The sequence below is a fragment of the Cryptomeria japonica genome, chromosome 4 (genome assembly GCF_030272615.1).
Source record: "Cryptomeria japonica chromosome 4, Sugi_1.0, whole genome shotgun sequence".
Classification (NCBI taxonomy): Eukaryota; Viridiplantae; Streptophyta; class Pinopsida; order Cupressales; family Cupressaceae; genus Cryptomeria; species Cryptomeria japonica.
In genome coordinates this window covers 2,507,602-2,527,486 of record NC_081408.1, presented here as the reverse complement: position 1 = coordinate 2,527,486, position 19,885 = coordinate 2,507,602, and the positions used below count along the sequence as shown (strand labels likewise).

At 40.1% G+C, this 19,885-nt stretch overlaps 1 protein-coding gene across 1 annotated transcript in view; it reads left to right on the top strand.

Annotated features, from left to right (window-relative positions):
* The first annotated feature begins 7,692 nt into the window (after nucleotides 1-7,692).
* The window catches only part of LOC131064540 (rhodanese-like domain-containing protein 4, chloroplastic), a 193,098-nt gene continuing 180,905 nt past the window's right edge, over nucleotides 7,693-19,885 (top strand). The window contains exon 1 of the mRNA XM_057998693.2: nucleotides 7,693-8,689. Within this exon, the coding sequence (XP_057854676.1) occupies nucleotides 8,007-8,689 (683 nt within the window). The 5' untranslated portion in view covers nucleotides 7,693-8,006. The remainder of the gene's footprint in view (nucleotides 8,690-19,885) is intronic.

Below are 19,885 nucleotides of genomic sequence, written 5' to 3'. Positions count from 1 at the left end.
GACTGTCTTATCTCCATGCAAACGGGTACAATGACTTTCTGGGTCGAACAAATGCCTCGATTGTCATAATCTATTTTGCCATAATAAGCTCAATGATGATAACGCACAAGAAGCTCTTTCACTTTCATATCTTCTATTTTTCATCCCCCCTTTCTTGATTGACTTCCATCGTCCTTCTCGAGTCCGCGTAGCCCGCTATCACATGACTGAGTATAATGACACACCAAAAACATTTGCATTTCATGTAGCTGCACCTGCATTACCACATATAAGTATTTCACACATACATATAGATATCACAATTGCATCACATCCTGCACACAACACGTTTTAGCACAATTTACATTTGCATTATCATATTCATATGCATTACATACATTCACATTTGCATCATGCATCGCATATACAACATAAAAGAACAAAAATATATATTGCATTGCATCATATACATATTTGCATCCATATCATAAGCATCACATAAGAACATCTCATCACATAGGTACACATGCATATAGCTGCCGCAAAAATGAATCATCTCTCATATATATAATAAAAAATGTCATGATACAATGATGTCAAAAAATCATATGGCTATAATCACCCGCAGGTGTCTACAACACAAAAAATGGTACAAATATTGATACAAGGGAGCCCTCTATGGCTATGATGAACTCCCTCCCTCGGAGCCGCCTGGCCTCGACGGAATCTGAGCCCTAGAAGGACCCGCTCCAGGATCACCCTGCCTGTCTGGTGGTGGTGGAGGACCCATGACCCCACCACTCGATGCCTGTCTCCTCCGACTCCCTCCCGTAGCTGTCGCTGTCCGCGATGGTCTATGGAAGCTCCTCGCCCGCTGATCTGCTGGCACGACGCCATAATACAGGTCCCCCCAGTAGGCAATCTCCTCTCCGACTCGCAGGACATATGCGTAGCCTGCTCCTGTGTCCTCCGCCGCCTGCCTCCCTGCCCTCAGCGTTGTCTCAGCCTCAGTGTAGCGCTGAATCGCCTGATCCCTCTCCCGCTCAGTATCCCTGAGCCTGATCCTGAGTCGGTCCCTCTCCCTCTCTAGCTCCTGGATCTCATCTGCCTGGCCCTGGCAGATCTCCCTGAGCTCAATCAGCTCATCCTCCTCTGGATCCCCACCCTCTGCCTCTGCCCGTGGCTCTCCCTCTACGGGTGCCTGCCCCTGTACCTGTCCCTGTACCTGTACTGGTGCCTGAACGGGTACCTGTCTCGGTACATGCCTAGGTCCCTGTACTTGTCTCTGTCCCTGTGCCTGTACTGGCACCTGTCCCTGCACCTGTCCCTGTCTCTGTCCCTGTGCTCTAGGACCCTGTGCTGCTGGTACCTGCAGGGGCACTCCACCGCGACCCCTCACCACCTGGGCCTGTCCCTCCTGTCCACCCTCTCTCCGAGGTGCCACCCTCCTCTCCCCAACTACTCCCCTCCGCCGTCGTCGGCCTCTACCCCCATCACCCCCACCATCATCATCATCATCATCTCCTCCTCCATCTCCATCCAGTAGCTCTCCTAGATCTGTCAATCGGGGGAATGGATGCTTTGCCCAATACGCTGTATACTCTGCATCCATCCCGACGTCCTCAATCTCAGGCCACATGTCCCAAGGAAAAGGTATCATATCTGCCAGTTGTGTGACTGCCTGATCATATGACAATAAAGGCCCGAACTGTGCCTGATCCCTAACTGTACGAGCATACATACCCGAGCCTCATGGCATCTGCTGGATCCGGCCAAACTGGCGACCAATCCTGTCTACCAGCTGCCTCTCCAGTATATAGGGCGTCCGCCCAATCAAATACCTGCTCCGGAAGGTGTAAGGCAGCTCCACTGCGTCATCCTCCCACTCCTCGCATCCCAGATACGGCCTCCAGATGACGACATCAATGTCATCTATCACTCGCCGCCAATACTCTAACCTGCCAATCCGAGGCTGTGAAGTGATCATGTCGTACAGATGAACAAAACTCCGTCCATGACCTCTCCCTCTGAAGTGTATCGGCTGCGTAATAGGCAGATGCTTGTATGCCCAAACCTACAGTAGTGTCACTCCACAACCCAGTCCCACTGACCCATGGTAGACAAACTGGTGAAGCTCATAATATAGGTGGGCCAAAACATATGGACCCCACGCATATCTGGTGTTCTGCGTCACCAATATCTCCAGTGCTCCTCCCCAGCCCACTGCCAACCCCCGTGTCGCTCTGTCCAGACATAGGAACCCACTGATAGCTCCTCCAATCACAGCTGGCAAAGCTAACTTTGTCGCAGTCATGGTATCCCATGCCACATGTCCTGCTCTCATCTCTAGGCCGGGATCCTGAAACACCCATCTCAAAGCCTCTCTGTCTCCGTAGCGATCGTATGGAATCAGCTCTCCATCGATCGGTATCCACAGAATCCTGTAGACATCCTCAAGGGTGACTGTCATCTCACCCATCGGCAAATGAAATGTGCATGTCTCTGAATGCCATCTCTCGGCCAGCGCAGTCAGCAAACCCATGTTTGCCCGAAACTCAGGCACATACAATACGTGTCTCAAACCCATCTCCTCGATGGCAGCTCTATCCTGAAAAGACAACTCCGGTCGCAACCTCTGTGTGGACGGGAATCTCTCCCGTGACTCTAACATAGGCAAATACTCCTGTAGTCAAACAAATCAATCATGTCAGTCATGGTGGCATTCACTGTTCATCACAAAATGCTACTCGCTATCTAAATGCATATGGTCATCTATCTCAGTGACACTCACTGTTCATCACAAAGTGTTGCTATCTATCCTAGTAGTGCTCCCTGTTCATCACAAAGTACTACGTGTGTGACATTGCCTATTCATCACAAAGTGTTACTAACATTTTGCACTCCCTGTTCATCACAAAGTGCTGCTCATACTTTGGGTACTCCCTGTTCATCACAAAGTACTCTATCTTGGTACTCCCTGTTCATCACAAAGTACTCTATCTTGGTGCTCCCTGTTCATCACAAAGTGCCTTGATCTATCCTAGTTTTCCTAGAGGACCTGCTTGAATGTATCCTCTCAGCAGCTTATCCAATCGACAACGTATGTTCATCACAGAACTGTCGATTTAACCTAGAAGACCAAAACCTTGCATTTTCAGACACAAATGCGCCTATAGACTGCACAAGCGCGCCTGAACAACGCAAACGCGCCTGTTTGACATAAACGTGCCTGCATTATTCATAAACGCGACTTTGGCACACAAACGCCCCTTCAAGACGCAGACGCGCCCGCATTAGACACAAACGCGCTTCCAGACGCAGACGCGCCTGGCACCGACACAGACGCGCCTGACGGACACAGACGCGCCTGGCACCGACGCAGACGCGGTTGCACGTTTTTGCACTTTTTTTGTGCCCTATTCCTAAGCGCATTTATTGCTAACTAGCATGCATTAATGACAAAATTGAATGCGTCAAAGTACGAGGAGGTTTGGTGGTACTTACCGGCTCTCCTGCCTCTGCTGGTCTCTGAAATCGGCGAACGCGGTCGAATCTGTGTACGAAAGCCATCGCTGCTGACTGCTGCTGCTCTTTTTCTCGCTCTGCACTGTGATCTCGTGAGGGTGTAGATGACAATGAGGATGTCTTTTGCCCGTGGTCTATCTTATAGCCTACCCTAGCCCTTGCCTTCATTTCCCGAGTCAGTCTTCATTATCCCGTGACTTTGTCACTTTATCTGACCATTCCATTCTAGCCTTTCTTTCTTATCGAGAGATTGTCTGCAATCTTTCCAGACTTTTTCATCCAATCTCTCGAGGGGGCATATCATTCCCATTCTAGGACAACTCTGTATCAGTTCATCTTATCTTCTTTGAAACAACGCGACAAGCCGCATTGTCTCAAAGAGGGGCAAAATGTAGACACCCAAAATTGTCATGTCTAATTAAATAAATATTTTATTTATTTAACTATTTAAGCCTAATTCTTCTATTAATTAAATAAATCTTTATTTATTTAATTAATTCATTTATCCTCTTCTAGCCTTATTTATCATTTAAATAAATACATTTATTTATTTAAATTATCCTATTCCTAATTTAAATAAATATCTTATTTATTTAATTATCCCACTTCTTCTATTAATTAAATAAATCTTTATTTATTTAATTAATTCATTAGCCTTTTCTACACATGACACATGTCATTCATCTCTTAATTCATACACTACCTACCCCTTTCATTATTTTACTATTTCTTCTACCTACCCTCTAATCATAGCCGACCTCTTTTTACACCTCTCAATCTTATCCCTCCATTTCATATAGTGTCTTCTATATAAGGAGATGCTTCCTTCATTATCAACCCTAATCAAGCATTCTAATGACTAAATACCCTAATCGACAATTTGGAGGACTTGACTACACTACGATCCTACTTGCAACCACATTCCGTTCTTTGTTGAGCTCTTGTGCATATAAAATCTGAGAGCAAATATATCAAGCAAGATCGATGGAGATAGGAAGAATGGAGATCAAAACCCTATTGGACATGTGATGGTATAATCTTTGTGATTTCATGTGATTTGCATTGTCTTAGGTAATCTTCATATGTTATGGTGGATCTTTGTTGTTGTTAGGCTAGGGTTTGGTGGTTGAATTCATTTAGCCTTTCAATATTGTTATTATTGTTATCCATTTTCACCATATACAGTGATAATTCAACAACAATTGATATATCAAAGAATCCAGTATTTCACTCTAAAACTAAACATTTTTCTATCAAATATAATATTCTGAAAGAGAATGTTGAAGCAAAAGAAGTGAGATTGGTTTATGTGAATACTAAAGAGTAGATTGCAGACATCTTTACTAAGCCTTTGCCTAAGGAAACTTTTGAATATGTCAAAGAGCAGCTTGGGGTAATACCCTCACCGGTAGAGACTTAGACAGTTGAAGATTGGCATCAACCGACAAAAATTAGTAGAGAAACATTTTTTCGGCTTTGATGGAGGAGAGCTACTTCTCAGGGGGAGTAGTTGGTTATAACAATTGGTTATTGTAATTGGTTGTATGTTTTGGTATTTGTATTGCTTTGGCATTTGATGTCAAAGGAGGAGAGATATCTATGGAAAAACAAACTTTGTATTTAGGAAACATTGTCCTAGGGGGAGAGATTATTCATTGGGGGAGAGATATATACTCTCTGCATTTATATTTTGATTTCTGGTATTGATCTATTCTCGAGATTGTTGGTTTCTAGTTTTTGACAATCTGTTTTGGCACTTAGATGTTTTTCCATCTTGTGTTTCCATCAATGCCAAAGGGGGAGATTGTTGGTATTATGGATGTGTTACATTAGTTTTTTCATTGATGTCAACACTTATCCTTCTGTAGATCTATGGTTATGTTGAACCGACACATTGTGTTCACCAGCATGTTTCGTGACTTATGCACAGTCACCGTTATATTGTTCACCGATAGGTTATATTGTTCATCAACACTGATGATGACTTGTTATCATCTGGAGATCACTTGGTTATGTTGAAGACGTGGTTTGGATACTTTGTTTTGATGTTTTGGTTATTGGTCTAATTGGGTTGACATATTTGCTGTTACTGGCAAATTGGTCTAGGTTATGAACTGACATGCATTATCTATTCCAGATCAGCATGACACGTTATGGAGATGATTTATTGATTGGACATTATTGTAAATGTATTGAGCTGACATGATGCATCACATCTTGATTCATTTGTAATTGATTTAATTGTAATATTTTTAGTGAGCCGACCTACACATTTGGTCTTAGGTTTTGGTATATATGTAAGATCTCATTTGTGAGATAATGAAACAAGGAATGTAACGGTATATGGTATATGGTATTGTAACATGGTATGTGCGAATATTGAAGATCATATGAGCATACCATAGAGAAGGTTTAAGGAAGGTTTGAAGATGATTATCAGAGTTTAATCGATACTGAATCTAGCATTGGAGATGCTACTTTGAGCAGTACATTATCAATGGATTTAACCATCCAATTGTAGTCAGTGTGACTCCTATTTTGTGATTGAGCAGTGAGCTCTAAGCGGTTGGCCTTTCTGCATGTGCAGACCCCATTTGTATACACATACTATCTGCAGTAGTATCATCTGATTGTGGGTAAGGTTTCCCACCGTGGTTTTTCCCCTTACAGGGTTTCCACGTACAAATCTCTGTGTTATGTGTTGTGAATGTTGTTTCTCTTTCTGTTTCATGCATTAAGTTTCACCGGTATTGATATTAACTGTTAATCTGTTAACCGACATTAAGTTTTTTTTAACCGGTATTAAGTATCAAGTTTGATTAAATTATATTTGGGTTGAAATTAATAGACATTGATTCACCCCCCCCTCCCACCCCCCCTCCCCCTCTCAGTTGCCTCTGAGTCCTAATAGAAACCAAAAGTGTCGTCGGATGTTGCCAACCTCGATTAGGGTGTCATATGCATACATGCCAAAGAATGTTCAAATGACCCTGATGTTGTTGGTTTAGAGATGAAGGCCTAGGATTGCAAATTTGCATTGGTCCTAGTTGACAAGATTGTGTTGAACCTTGTTAATGTGTGATTGGGTCAACCCCTTCTTTGCATCATTATAGTTGGACACATTGATGTAGTAATAGTTAGTTGGGTTCAAGTGCAAAGTTTTAGTGCAACTATTTCTTGTAGTTTTTGGTTGTCCATTTTATACAATTTTAATGTGTATTAAGGTATATCTCTAGGAACAACCCCCTTTAGTTTATGTTGAACTCAAAGAGTAGGAGAGATTGCCCATTCTTCTAGTTACCCTTTCACTATCCTAATTCTATTGATGATCTTCTCCTTCCCTTGTTGAAGACAAATCCTTGGTATTGAAGATAGAGAAAAGATCTAGGATATAGGAGAGTTATTTTGGGGCATAGGGATAAAGATAATATCTTGATCATTTATTACTTAAAGCCCATTGAACTCTAATCCTTAATCCTTAAGAAAATATCTAATTTTCTTACAATCCTCAATGGTAAAACCATAGAGAATAGGGATCCATTAAAAATTACCTAACCACACAAGTATTCGCAATAATGGCATGAAAAGAAGTGTTATATAAAATGATAATAAACCTTCAAACCTCATCATGCAAAGTGCCAAACTTGTTGTTTAGACTTTATACAACTATTACACCATAAAAAATTAAATATTTACACTTTATACAAACTCTAATTTTTAAACAAATCAAAAAACACAATCATAAATTGAAGTAATACCAATTAATTATATTTGAATAAATAAATAAATAAATAATTATAGCTTCAATTCAACTTTTAAAAATTATAGATATAAAAAAAATAAAATAATGCCCGTGCCAAGAAACTCCTTGTTCTTGTATGTTTATAAGCAAGGGACTCCATTCAAAATTTTTTAGTGAATGCAACCAAAAAAACAGGGGAAAAAAGTTCACACTCCAGACATTGGCCAATTTCATTTATGTGATTGAATAACAAACCATTTAACTAATAAAAAACAGGGGAAAAAAGTTCACTCAAGATATTGGCCAATTAAATTAATGTAACAGCCAACTTATCTAATTAATTTGTGTACTCTAATAATCTATTCTGATTAGAAATATTATTACTTTTTATTAGAAATCTCCCAATGGCAAACGTACTCCTTGGATTTCTTCGATGCCACCCAAATCATAATTGAACACCCGAAAATTATAAAGCCAGTCTATCTTCATCTGCTCTGCTGATGTGGCGACTTACTATTGGAAACAATTAAACAGATCTCTCTGGAATCACTTGCTGTTATTACTGATTAAAGTACACCACACAACGAACAGGAGGATTGACCGGGGGTAGCTTGGAAGAAATGTGTTTTTCCTGTGTCTGATTTTGGGCATCCGAGAATAATCAGCTAAATTGATTCAACTCGTGTTTCAAACTCTCGTGAAAGTTTCTCGTGGATAGCAATTACTATTGCCTTTGAAGATTGTGAACTGGGTTTCTGATATGGAGGTACTCAATGCTGTAACAGCAGGTGTACCACCCTTGGGAGTATGGAGGTCCACAAGCCATGCGGAGATCAAGAATGGCAACAAAATTAAAGCTTTCTTTAAAAAATCATCAGCTCAGAGTCCACCATCTTTCTCAAATTATGCTGAAAACCTGTTTAGAGCAATTGGGTCACAGCTGAAAAGCAGACCCGTTGAGGCTCCCCACACCATACTATTGTCCTCACTCTTCGGTGCTGCACCAGCGGTAAGTGCTCTTACATACGAAGAAGCCCTTCAGCAGGGTGTTAGTTCTAGTCCCACGGAGGCACCTATAGAAGATATTGACCTGAATGGTATTATAGATACAGTGCAGAGCTTCTCAAGTGAAAATGCTCTGGCTATAATTGGAGGGGTTGTGCTCGTTGGGGTCCCTTTAGTGTTGACTAGAATTTTATCCACACCCAAAACATGGGGTACAACATCTGCTGCAGAAGCTTATTCCAAGCTCGGGGAGGACCCAGAAGCTCAATTATTAGATATCAGAACACTGGAGGATATTAAGGAGGTGGGGTCTCCAGATATCAGAAAGTTGAAGAAGAAGGCTGTCCAGATTACCTATGAAAATGATGCATCCTTTTTGGAGAGGGTATCTGCAAAATTCAAGGATCCAGCTAATACCATCTTGTACATATTGGATAAGTAAGCATTCCTCCTATTTGAATGATTGCTGAACGTAAAGGTCAAATGTTCTGTCATTAGATACAGTTTATCCCCTCTTTTAGTGCTTTTGTAGGAAGGACAAAGATATTAGAAAACCATATTTTGTTTTGGTGCTGGGCATAAAGTCAAATAAAAAGCAGTTCAAGTCTCTAACTGCATGATTTTTGTTTCAGTTCTCTGTAAGGTGGCATATATCGCAATCAGAGTGATTTTCATTGGAATCATATGTCGTGAAACCTTGAGTATGCAACAACGTCTCACCCATAATTACCAGACTTAGACTCAGCAGAGTCTCAACACACTCATTATGGACTGGGACTGGGACTTGACACAAAAGCCCAGCATAGACTAGGTAATTTGAGAAACACATGACGTATAGAGATTTTTTCAAGGAAGGACTTGTTTGTTCTATGCACTCTGCACAGTCTCAACACACTGAATTTGGACTGAGACTGGGACTTGATACAAAAGCCCAGCACAGACTAGGTGGTTTGAGAAACACAGGATGTATAGAGATTTTTTCAAGGAAGCACTTGTTTTTTTCTTTACACTCTTCTCTAAATCAAATTGAAAAGAACAAAAAAAACTGATCAATTACTATCTACTTTTGTCACTTACTCAAGTATACATAAACAAATGAGTACAAAAGCAGATTTGAGCTGAAGTAAACAAGATTTTTAAATATATAAATATTAAATACTCACAAATGTCTTTGATGTACAAAACACTTTGATTAGGATATCCATGACGTCAAAGACAAAAAACACATGGAGGTCATGAAATATGCCATAAAGGAACTTGTATCACTTGGACCAATATCAGTAGATCACTACCTCTTCTGTGGGTGATTCAGTTGCATCTTAGATCGGTCCTTGATGCTGCTGCCCATGATACTTATATGTGTGTCACAAACATCCAAGGGATCTGCTTGTATTTTCTTCTCCTTCTTTGCCACTGCTACTGCCTTTGCTTCAAGTTTAATATGGTCAATTGATGCATGGTTATTCTCAATAAACACATGATCCTTACGCTTAGTAATCCAATTTGGTAGTGGATCAGCATCCTTCTATGCAGTGAGAGATAAATATTACCTAAGATTTTCTTGTGATGGGGGCAAAGGTTTTAATGAACATAAGAAAGTCGTTTAACCTTTGCATTGCCAATCTAATGGGCTTCTTGAATCGTATGTGCCCAAACATGGTCTGCTTGCACTTGCATCTTGAATTGCTACATGGTTGGCTCAAGATATGTATTAAAGTACTTTGATGGTTTGACATTTGAAATGAGAAAAAAAAAGTGAAAACAAAACATGCCCCATTGCAAATAGGGACTGACACTTTTTCGCTTCCTAGCTTAGGTGTTTTAGTCAGTCGTCTTTAGCTTGGCAGAATCCTAGTTGCTAACCTTTTCTCTTGAGAGGAGGTAAGTTCTGTTAGTTTAGGATTGAGGGATGTTGCTAAGTTGTTGATGTTGTCATGAGGCAAAGTTGTCAAGTTGGCAAAATGTCGTCAAAGGTGCAGGATGTTGCTTGGAATGGATATGCGAGCTAGAAGTGGTCTGTTTGCTTGTAGTTCCATCAAGAACTGCAAGCACAATGCCTTAGGATCATGAATTGCAAGCTTATTTTTGTGGAGGACCAAAGTGAGGAGGATGATGAAAATCTGACTATGTAGAAGAGTGATCCCCTTGTTGCTTGTATAAAATTGTGCAAACCCCTGCTTCATATGCGTTCCAGCATCTTTTGTGCAAAGGTAGGTCTCATATGCGCTCAAGGCTAGTAGGGATGAGTAACATAACATTGCTTAAATCTAGAAGGATCCTCTTAGCAACTTTTGTGCAAGCTAGGGTCATAAAGATGCCCAACATCCTTGTGTTAAAAAAACCTTCCAAGCTCTCTCTTGCAAGCTTTGTTCAAGACAACATGATAGGTGCATAAAGATTGTTAAGAGATGAAGTTGTGCAAACAAAGTCTTCAGGTGCAATCAAGATGATAGGTGCATAAAGATTGTTAAGAGATGAAGTTGTGCAAACAAGGTCTTCAGGTGCGATCAAGATGACATTGTGCATTGTGACCCCTTGAATGCACCCACTGTTTCTGCATACATGACTTCTTAATGCGTTCAACCTACACACATTTGTTTGTGTAAGCTCAAGGTCATATGCGCTCAAGAGAGAGTGTAAAATTTCCTAAGTTTAAACTTTGTGCAACCACACCCATCAAATGTGCTCTGTCAGCTTTTGTGTAAGTCAAGGACCTGAATCCCACTCATCATTTTGTGCACATCAGCTACTCAAATATGCTTGCCGCTTGTGCAGATATGTCTTAAACCCGCTTTGCAAGAGTACCCTCCAAATGCGCTCCCTTACCAATTTGTACAAACCAAGGGTTCAAACCCGCTCTGCCCTATGCATGCCTACCCTTGAATCCCACCAATGCATTAATACCCTCCAAATGCGCTCCATACACTCATTTGTGCAGTTCAACCCCTAAATCCCACCCAAGGAAGAAATGAATGAGGAATTATTGGGGCTGTAAGGGGAGACCTAGAACATGAAGGCGACCTACAAACCTGAAGAACATAGGAAGTCAGACCTTAAGGACCTGAAATCAGACCTAAAACATAGAGGATCAGACCTTACAAACTCAGAAATCACAATTAAATGAGAGTCTCAGACCTGTAAACAATGAAATCAGACCTAAAAATACATCAAAATCTGACCTGAGGCAATTAAATCAAACCCTAACTCGTAGCCCTAATAATCAGGGCAGAGCAGATTAATGTTTGAATTTTGTAATATCCCCATTTTCATGAGGATCAGTCCGTAGAGGAGTTTGGCCTATTACTTGACCCTCGTAGGCCAAGGAGCTGATAAGAGGAGCGCTTGGGCAGTTGCTTCTGGCTTCACATTCTATTTTTATATGATTTTTGGTGAGATAATGTATTCTCACGTATGATGTCACGTGTGTTGTTAATTGCACTTTATATTATAATGATATTTTAATTATCTAAAGTGCAATTAAATAATTAAGTCACTTAAATAATATTATTTTTTAAGGGAAACTTCTAGAAGTTCAATTAAATATTATTTTATTTCTTCTAGAAGGCCGACCTCTTGAAGGAAAAGAATAAATAGGGGGGCAGCCTCATTGTTGGGCATCTAGTTGTTGAATACTTCTTTGTTTGATAGTTTGTGGAGCCAAGGGTTTTTGCAGTTAATCTTCAGCCATTGGGAACGGAAACTCTCAATTGGTAATGCGATTTTGAGGGTGTGAAAGATCTTCCGAATTATTGCTTGTTGTGAGCACTACCTCAGGAGTTCAATTTGGAGCTTATTGTGTTTTTGCAGCTGAGAGGAAGACATTTCAGTCTTTTTAATTGAGCTTCATTGGTGGCCATAGGCCAAGTTTTCTGAAGTCATCTTGCATAGCAGATTGGAGATCGAATGGGGAGAATGCTTCAGATTCATGATCAATTGATATCTGCACTTTAATCAAGAGTTAGGTAATATCTTGGAGGTATTTTTGGTGGTGGTTTGGAGGAGTTTGAAGGTGATTTTCAGTCCAGATCGTAGTTTGCCATGGAGGGTGATCAGACCTACTGAGTCACACATTTTCACTCATTACTCTTTGCTGGTTGCTCAGAATTTTGTGGGCATTTGTTCATTCAACTCGGCTGGCCTTGGCAATCATTTCAATCATTATTTGAAAGAGAGAGAGTGCTGTATTTATTTGTTATTACATCTGCAACTCAAGGGCATATGGCGCCATACTCATAGTGGAGCGATTTCACTATTGAAGCCTTCAAAAATTCATGTGACAACTCCTACATGGTCAATGGGATGTACTCTTCCTTGTGGCATCAAATAACTTGGTTCTTGGTCATTATTTGCCTATGTAATGTCTAATTTTCTGAGTACCTTATGTTTAGAAAAGTAGGGCAGCATGTGAATACCTCAGAAGTCAATTAGGTCTGAGAAATCAGTGCTATTGTGCCATATGTAACAGTCTGAAATTGTAATCAGATCTTAATGGCAGCAGTATTGGATATTTAGTTTGTTATTTTGAAGCATGTATGGCAAGTGTTTGCTAAAATTTTCATCTCATATTTGAGTTGCATTTGGGATGTATTTCTTCTTGTTACTTTGTTGTATATCTTCTACATCATTTGCAAATGTGTATCGGTATCAATAACACGCAAAGTTATGCAAAGTTTTCCCAGTATCAATAACACGCAGGGTTAATAGTCTAAAACACAGAACAGCAAGTCTAAATTCTGAATGTGAATTGTTTGATATAATACCTTGGCCAAAAACGTCAGGAAAGCAATCAGATTTTAATAACAGCAGGTTTTAAGGTGAAGGACAACTATTTGACAATATTCCTTGAGGCTGTCTTCAGCATTTTGAGGCCATAATCAGCAAGGCATATTACAAATTTGAAATGGTGTTGTTCAAGTGAGCATTCAACACTTATTTATAGGGCTTCAATGTTATAGTTTCCCTCAGTTAGCCGACTTGGGGATTGCAAAGGAAAAGAATGTTGCATAGCTAACCTTCTGGTGCAAGCAAAGTCTTAAAACCCGCTCCAACACAATGGTGCAAGCACTTACATAAAATGCGCTCAGTAAATTGTGCAAACCCTTGCTTCAAACCCGCTCAGCAGGGGGAGGACTTAGGTTGGAATGTAGGAGGGAATTCAAAGATGCAATTGGCAAGGCAAAGGATTTTTAGGCCCTAGTTGGCTTAGGTGAGTTAGAGGGGGAGTGAAGGAGATATAAAGCAAAGGCAAACTTTCTCATTTTGACAACAATTCAATCCAAAACAAGGAGCAGAGCGAGCAGACCTAAAAGGCATACCTGAAGTTATCTTTTCATGAGCAAATTCTTGGGTGTAGATCTGAATGAGTTAAGAGAATGTTAGCTTGAGGAGGGAAGAAAATTAGACTTATGGGATAAAGTTGATTTTCATTAATTATGACGCGTTCTTATTTGTGTTGCGTTTCATTCACAATATGTTTTTTCTTTCTTTCAGGTTATGAGGCTTTGTTACAAGGAAGGAACACCTCGACCTAGCGAGTGGAGTGTGTCCACATTAGGTTCTGATGCAAGGATGGAGAACTTAGAGCATTGCAACATTGAAGGAGTCAACATCAAGACAAGGTTGCCCCACATCAACATGAGGAGGATGAAAGGACCTACAACTTCAAGGATGCAACCACTACATGAAGATTACTCTACAAGCTCAAGGTCTTCAATGTGAGGAGCTTAACCTATTCAAGGCTTTCATTGCATCACGAAGTGAAGGATAGATTCTGAAGAAAAAGACCAAGATGCCACAATGAAGATGAAGGAAATGTTCTCATCATGTTGAATTTCCTTCGAAAATCCAAGAATAAGGGTCAGCACAATGAGGTAATCTTGGTTGGGAAATGTTGCAACATGGAGATACCCTTCATCAAGGCGAGGAATTCAAGTCTAAGAAGGGATCAATGTAGGGTTATGTTGTGAGGTATTCACACATCGCCCCATTGCAAATGGGGACCCCCTTTTTTTTGCTTTCTCGATTGTGTTAGAGTCTTTGCTATTAGTCTTTGCATTGAAGGGATAGAGTTTCTCAAGTATCTAGAGGGTCATCATGTCAGGTTGGTCTCCTGAGTGGAGTGAAGTAAGTCATCAAGCATGTGGCAAGAATGATTTATGGGTGAAAGACTTGAGGATTGAACAAACTGAGCAAAGTTAGGTGAAAGGACTAAGTCGAGTCTTTCCTAAGGATGCGTACCTTGCTCTCTCGCTGGAGTGAAATTTGCCCAAGTTCATGAGACCCCTTACCTTGCTAAGGAGATGAGACCTCGTACCTTGCTAAGGACATGAGACCCCTATACCTTCCAAAGGTCATAGAGCGAATTTCCTCCATAGGTGCTCTCAAAGGTCAGATTGATGATACTTTCATGTGGAGAGATTGGAAAACTTAAGGCTCAAATTGATGAGTTAGAAGAAAGAGGAAGAAATTTTGAGTTATGTCCTTGCTAAGGTCCTAGAGCGAATTTCATCTCCAAGTCATGTACCTTGCAAAGGACATAGAGCGAATTTCTTCACAAGGACATGTACCTTCCTAAGGGTCCAAAGTGAATAATTGCCAAAGGTATGTCCTTCTGTCCTTCCAAAGGACATAGAGCGAACTTTTCACCTTGACCCAGTCCTTCCAAAGGACATAGAGCGAACTCTTTCACCTTGACCCTGTCCTTCCAAAGGACATAGAGCAAACTCTTTCACCTTGACCTTGTCCTTCCAAAGGACGTAGAGCGAACGTTTTCACCTTGACCCTGTCCTTCCAAAGGACATAGAGTGAACTCTTTCACCTTGACCTTGTCCTTCCAAAGGACATAGAGCGAACTTTTTCACCTTGACCATGTCCTTGCTAAGGTCCTAGAGCGAATCTCCAAGACATGTCCTTGCTAAGGTCCTAGAGTGAATTTCCTTGGCCTTGTCCTTCCAAAGGACATAGAGCGAACTTTTTCACCTTGACCATGTCCTTGCTAAGGTTCTAGAAAAAATTTCCAAGTCTTGTCCTTGCTAAGGTCCTAGAGCGAATTTCCAAGTCATGTCCTTGCTAAGGACATGGAGCGAACTATTTCATGAAGGCATGTCCTTGCTAAGGACATGGAGCGAATTTTTGAAATCATGTACCTTGCCCCCTGTTTTGAGTGGATTCCTCAAATTCAAGCATTTTGGCAAGAGGTGAATTCGGCCAACATGGGAAAGGTGATTTGTTATTATAAATCAAGTCGGCCTTATGGGAAGAGTCACCTCTTTTACCCTAAAGCGCCTATAAAGAAAGGGTCAAAACATTCATTTTAGCCACCAATTCAAACATATTCTTCACTCCAAGTGTGAATTTGAGAGCAGACTTAGCGAATTTCTTCAACAAAGCAGCGAGTTTTATCAATACATGAGCGAATTTCATCAAAACATAGCTGAGCTGCTGCAGTACAAGGGCAAAATAAGACATTAAAGATACAGATCTGATGTTTTAGGTAGGCGAATTCATCATACAACAAGAGAGAACAAATGTACCCAGCAGGGAGACATATCAACTAGTAGACTTCATCATTAGGCAGCCCAGATTTACCCTTAGATATTAAATCTGTCTTCCATGCAGTGAATTCATTTATTATTGTTAGCCTCCTCTTGATCAGATTTAGTGAAAAACCACATAAAATCAGAGTGAGAGGTCAATTTAAAACAGGATGTGTGTGAGGATCATATGCTATGTATTTGATACTTTATTTGATTTGTTTTGTAGATATGTAAGGAAGATGATATTACTTCGAGGCAAGATGAGCAATCAAAAGATGAAGGAATGACTTGACCATGACGCGTACTTCCTATCACCATTATGCAAGATCAAGAGGAGACTTCATTAGCAAACACAAGAACATCAAGGAAGAGATACACTCAACCAAGTGTATCATCCACTCAAAGTACATCATGAGCAAGTGAAAGTCAACCAAAGTCATCACAAAACCTACATCGAACATAATCAAAGAAGCAGATAGTTTCAGAAGAGTTAATCAAAGTTTGCTTCTCACCATTGTCATCACTTTAAACAAACTGGATAATGTCGAGTATCAAGAGATATCTCTCAACATCCCTTCATGATGAGGAATCAAATCAAGTCTACAAGTGCAAGTTGGAGGTCACATCCTAGTCATCATCCCATTCACTACTACACCAATCAAAGAAGTTCCATATCAGCTTGTCTTGATTCAATGAACCTGACTCACCAGTGATGGTACAAATTCTGAGGCACCTACCCTTGTTACCTATTGGTCATCCTAAAGTGTTGTAGTCATTTCATTGGACAAGTTGGGATCGTTGTAACAAACCCTAATTAGGGTTTTATTGTAAAATCTTGGCCATTGATGGAGATTCAATCCTGGCCATTCATTGTAAATGAGCTCTCTATATAAAGCTCAAGCTCTTCATTTGTAAAGGTTGATAGCTAGTAGTTAGCTAATAGTGATTAGAATAGAATAGTGAATAGTCAATAGGTAGTCTTAAGAGAATAGAATAGAAGTTAGAGTAGAGTAGGAGGAGAAGGCATAAATTGTTGCCTAGGTTGTAAATGAACTCCACTTTCATTGAAGTTATGGTGAAGGATGTTGTTTCTTTACAATGTGCATGGTTTCTTGTTGGATCTTCATGTTAAATGGTAAATAATTAGATTGAATGGAGGAATTTGTTGAATCTATTCACGTGGAATCCGCCTAGTCCATACCACTAGCCTCTTATTGATTGTAAGTGTGCCCTGTGTGGTCAACTGGAATGATATGAGCTTAACTTCGAATTGTTATGCGTCCATTGTTTATGCATTAACTTGAATGGTGAGCAATGTTCGATGGTAATGATTTGAACATCTTTGAAATGTCCTTAGAAGATTGTACTGAGCTTGTGTCAAATTGTTTAGCTTGATGGTGAGACCTCGCTCAGTAGGATTCCATCTAATCACTCAACTATCTTCTTATATTCTAGATCTTAGAATAGACCCTCTCAACCCTTTACCTTTTGCCATTTTTTCAAACTCGAGCTAGTTTAGGATCAAAAAGCATCACCATATTATAACATCGGATGATCATGTTACAGCAAATCAAGCATTTAGGCATTCAAATGTAAGTCCCCTTGTGATTCCAGCATAATCACATCAAACCAATGAGCTTATCCACATGTAGTGACCCTACATTCATGAACCTTGGAGTCTTCTGAAGTGATCCTAAACCTAATTTTCAGCATTTGAGAGATTTTGTTAAAGAGAGGATAAGATACTTTCTGGGTATTTTATTCTGTGTTCGCATGTGCCTAAAAAACACATCAACAGGTTCAAGGTGCACTACTATATAAGCATGAGGTTTCCAAGCAAGAAAATGAACTTGCACAAGAAGATCAAGCGTAGGCATTATGAGGTCAGGATCAAACATTGTCAATCAGAAGAATAAGGAAGATTCCCAATTTAGGAGGTGAAATTATGCAAGTGTGATCAAGAGATACTTTCAGAAGAGTTAAGAAAAGTTAGATACTTGATCATACAAAGATGATACAATTTGGGAATATGCATCTATTGGCAAGAGACACTGTACCGGTAGAGATTAGTGCATGACGAATGTTTCGGGGTTGTCATTGATGGCAACTTTGATCAGAAATCACATCTGGTATATGCTGAATTGTTCTACTGGAAGTTTGATATCCATTTTGCTTAAGTTTGGAAGGTGGAATACAGTATGTGGTAGAGTATGAGTACATTGAGCAAAACTCAATTTTGGTTGCATAGTTCTGGTTGCGACGGAAGAGTTAGGTGATTGGATGTTCGAGACAACTTAATTCGCAATCCTAGCCTTCGACATTGATTCTTATGCAAGATTGAAGATCCGGTATCCGATATTTCAAGAAGAACAGGGTTATTTTGGTGTAGCGTGTTATGCAGAATCTTTGGGATGATTTCGGTGATTGGTTTTGAGTTCGAGGTGGTCGATCTGACATGTGTGAAGCATATTATCAATTTGTTTAGGTTCGCATATGGATTTGCAATCGGATTGAGCCGACTTCTTGTTACACGTTTCATGTTTTGCAAATATTTTGAAGCCAACATATTTGTGACCTAACCAAGTGGTGCGGATATATAAGATCGATCTATCTGATCATTTTGAGTATGGAAATGTATGAATTTTGATGTGCGAAGAGTGTATGAGCATTTGAGCGTTGTTTCACACGCACGATCTTTGATTTTGTGCTCCGATATATGACAGACCAACATAATAGAGCAGGTTGTCAGAACAATGGAAGACAGTCACTTTGCGCTTAACCGGAACTGCATTTTGGCATTTGTAGATTCTATTCATCAGTTCAGACATTCTTGTTATCATTTGTAATCATTTGTAGGACAGTGAGTCCTCCGGGGTTGTAGCCCTCTTTTGTAATTGAGCAGTGAGCTCTAGATAGTGTGCCTGAACGCATGTGCATTCCCCTCTTGTAATATTATTATACTCCTGATCACAATATTATAATATTGTGGGTCTCAATCCCACCTTGGTTTTTCCCTTTACGGGTTTCCACGTAAAAATTTCGGTGTTATGGTTTTGTGCTTGTTTGCATTTAGTTTCTGCACTTTGCTTTTATTCATTTGCATCCGATGGTTTAAGAATAAGTTTAAGAAAGTTGTTAATTGCAGAACACTGATTCACCCCTCCCTCTCAGTGTTCATTGATTCCAACAGGATCACCATTGTCACCTCAAGTAGTTGGATAATGTTGAGTATCAAGAGATATTGCCCAAACACAAACACCTCTTTGGTGATGACCTATGTGGAGCAAGCGGAGGTAGCATCTAGTCATCATTCAACCAATCAAGTTACTCCAAGTCAAGATGTCCAAATACATTGAACTTGATTCATCCCGTGAAGGAGCAAGCAACACATGGCACTACATCGGAAATTGTTCAACATACCTAACCTCATTTCACATTTTTCAAAACTCAAAGGACATGTGTTCATCAAAATTGTAATTTTCTCATTGGTCAAAGGAAGTTAGTTGTAACTAACCCTAATTAGGGTTTTGTCTTGTAATCTCGACCGTTGATCTTGAATCAATCTAAGCCATTGAATTGTAAAGTGACCTCTATATAAGGCTCAAACCTCTCATTTGTAAAGGTTAATAGCTAGTAGTTGATCAATAGACAATTAATAGGCAGTTGATAGTTAGCAGTAGAGTAGGAGGAGGAAGTTGGAAGTTGTTGCCAAGACTTGTCGAAGTTAATACATGATTTCTATTGAAGCATGGTGGATCTCTATGTGTTATTTCTACAATTTGCATGGTTTCTTGTTACTTTTCAAATTTAGATAAAGTTCATTGATCTTAATGAAGAAATGCAATGATATGTGATGAATTCCTTGGTTCATACTTTTTGTGGTCTACTGATTGTAAGCTACAATGCAAAGTTAGCTTGAACCTCATTAAGCACAAGTTTGATTGTGGATATTTACTTGAACCGCGCTAGTATTTTGTAATATCCCCTTCTCCGCAGTGATAAGTTCAGCTGGCTGTTAGCCTAGTTTGGAAGCCCGTAGGCTAGTCGGGGGCAGAAATTAGGGTTTCCTATTTTTCTAGGAGGATTCTTTGCTGTTTTC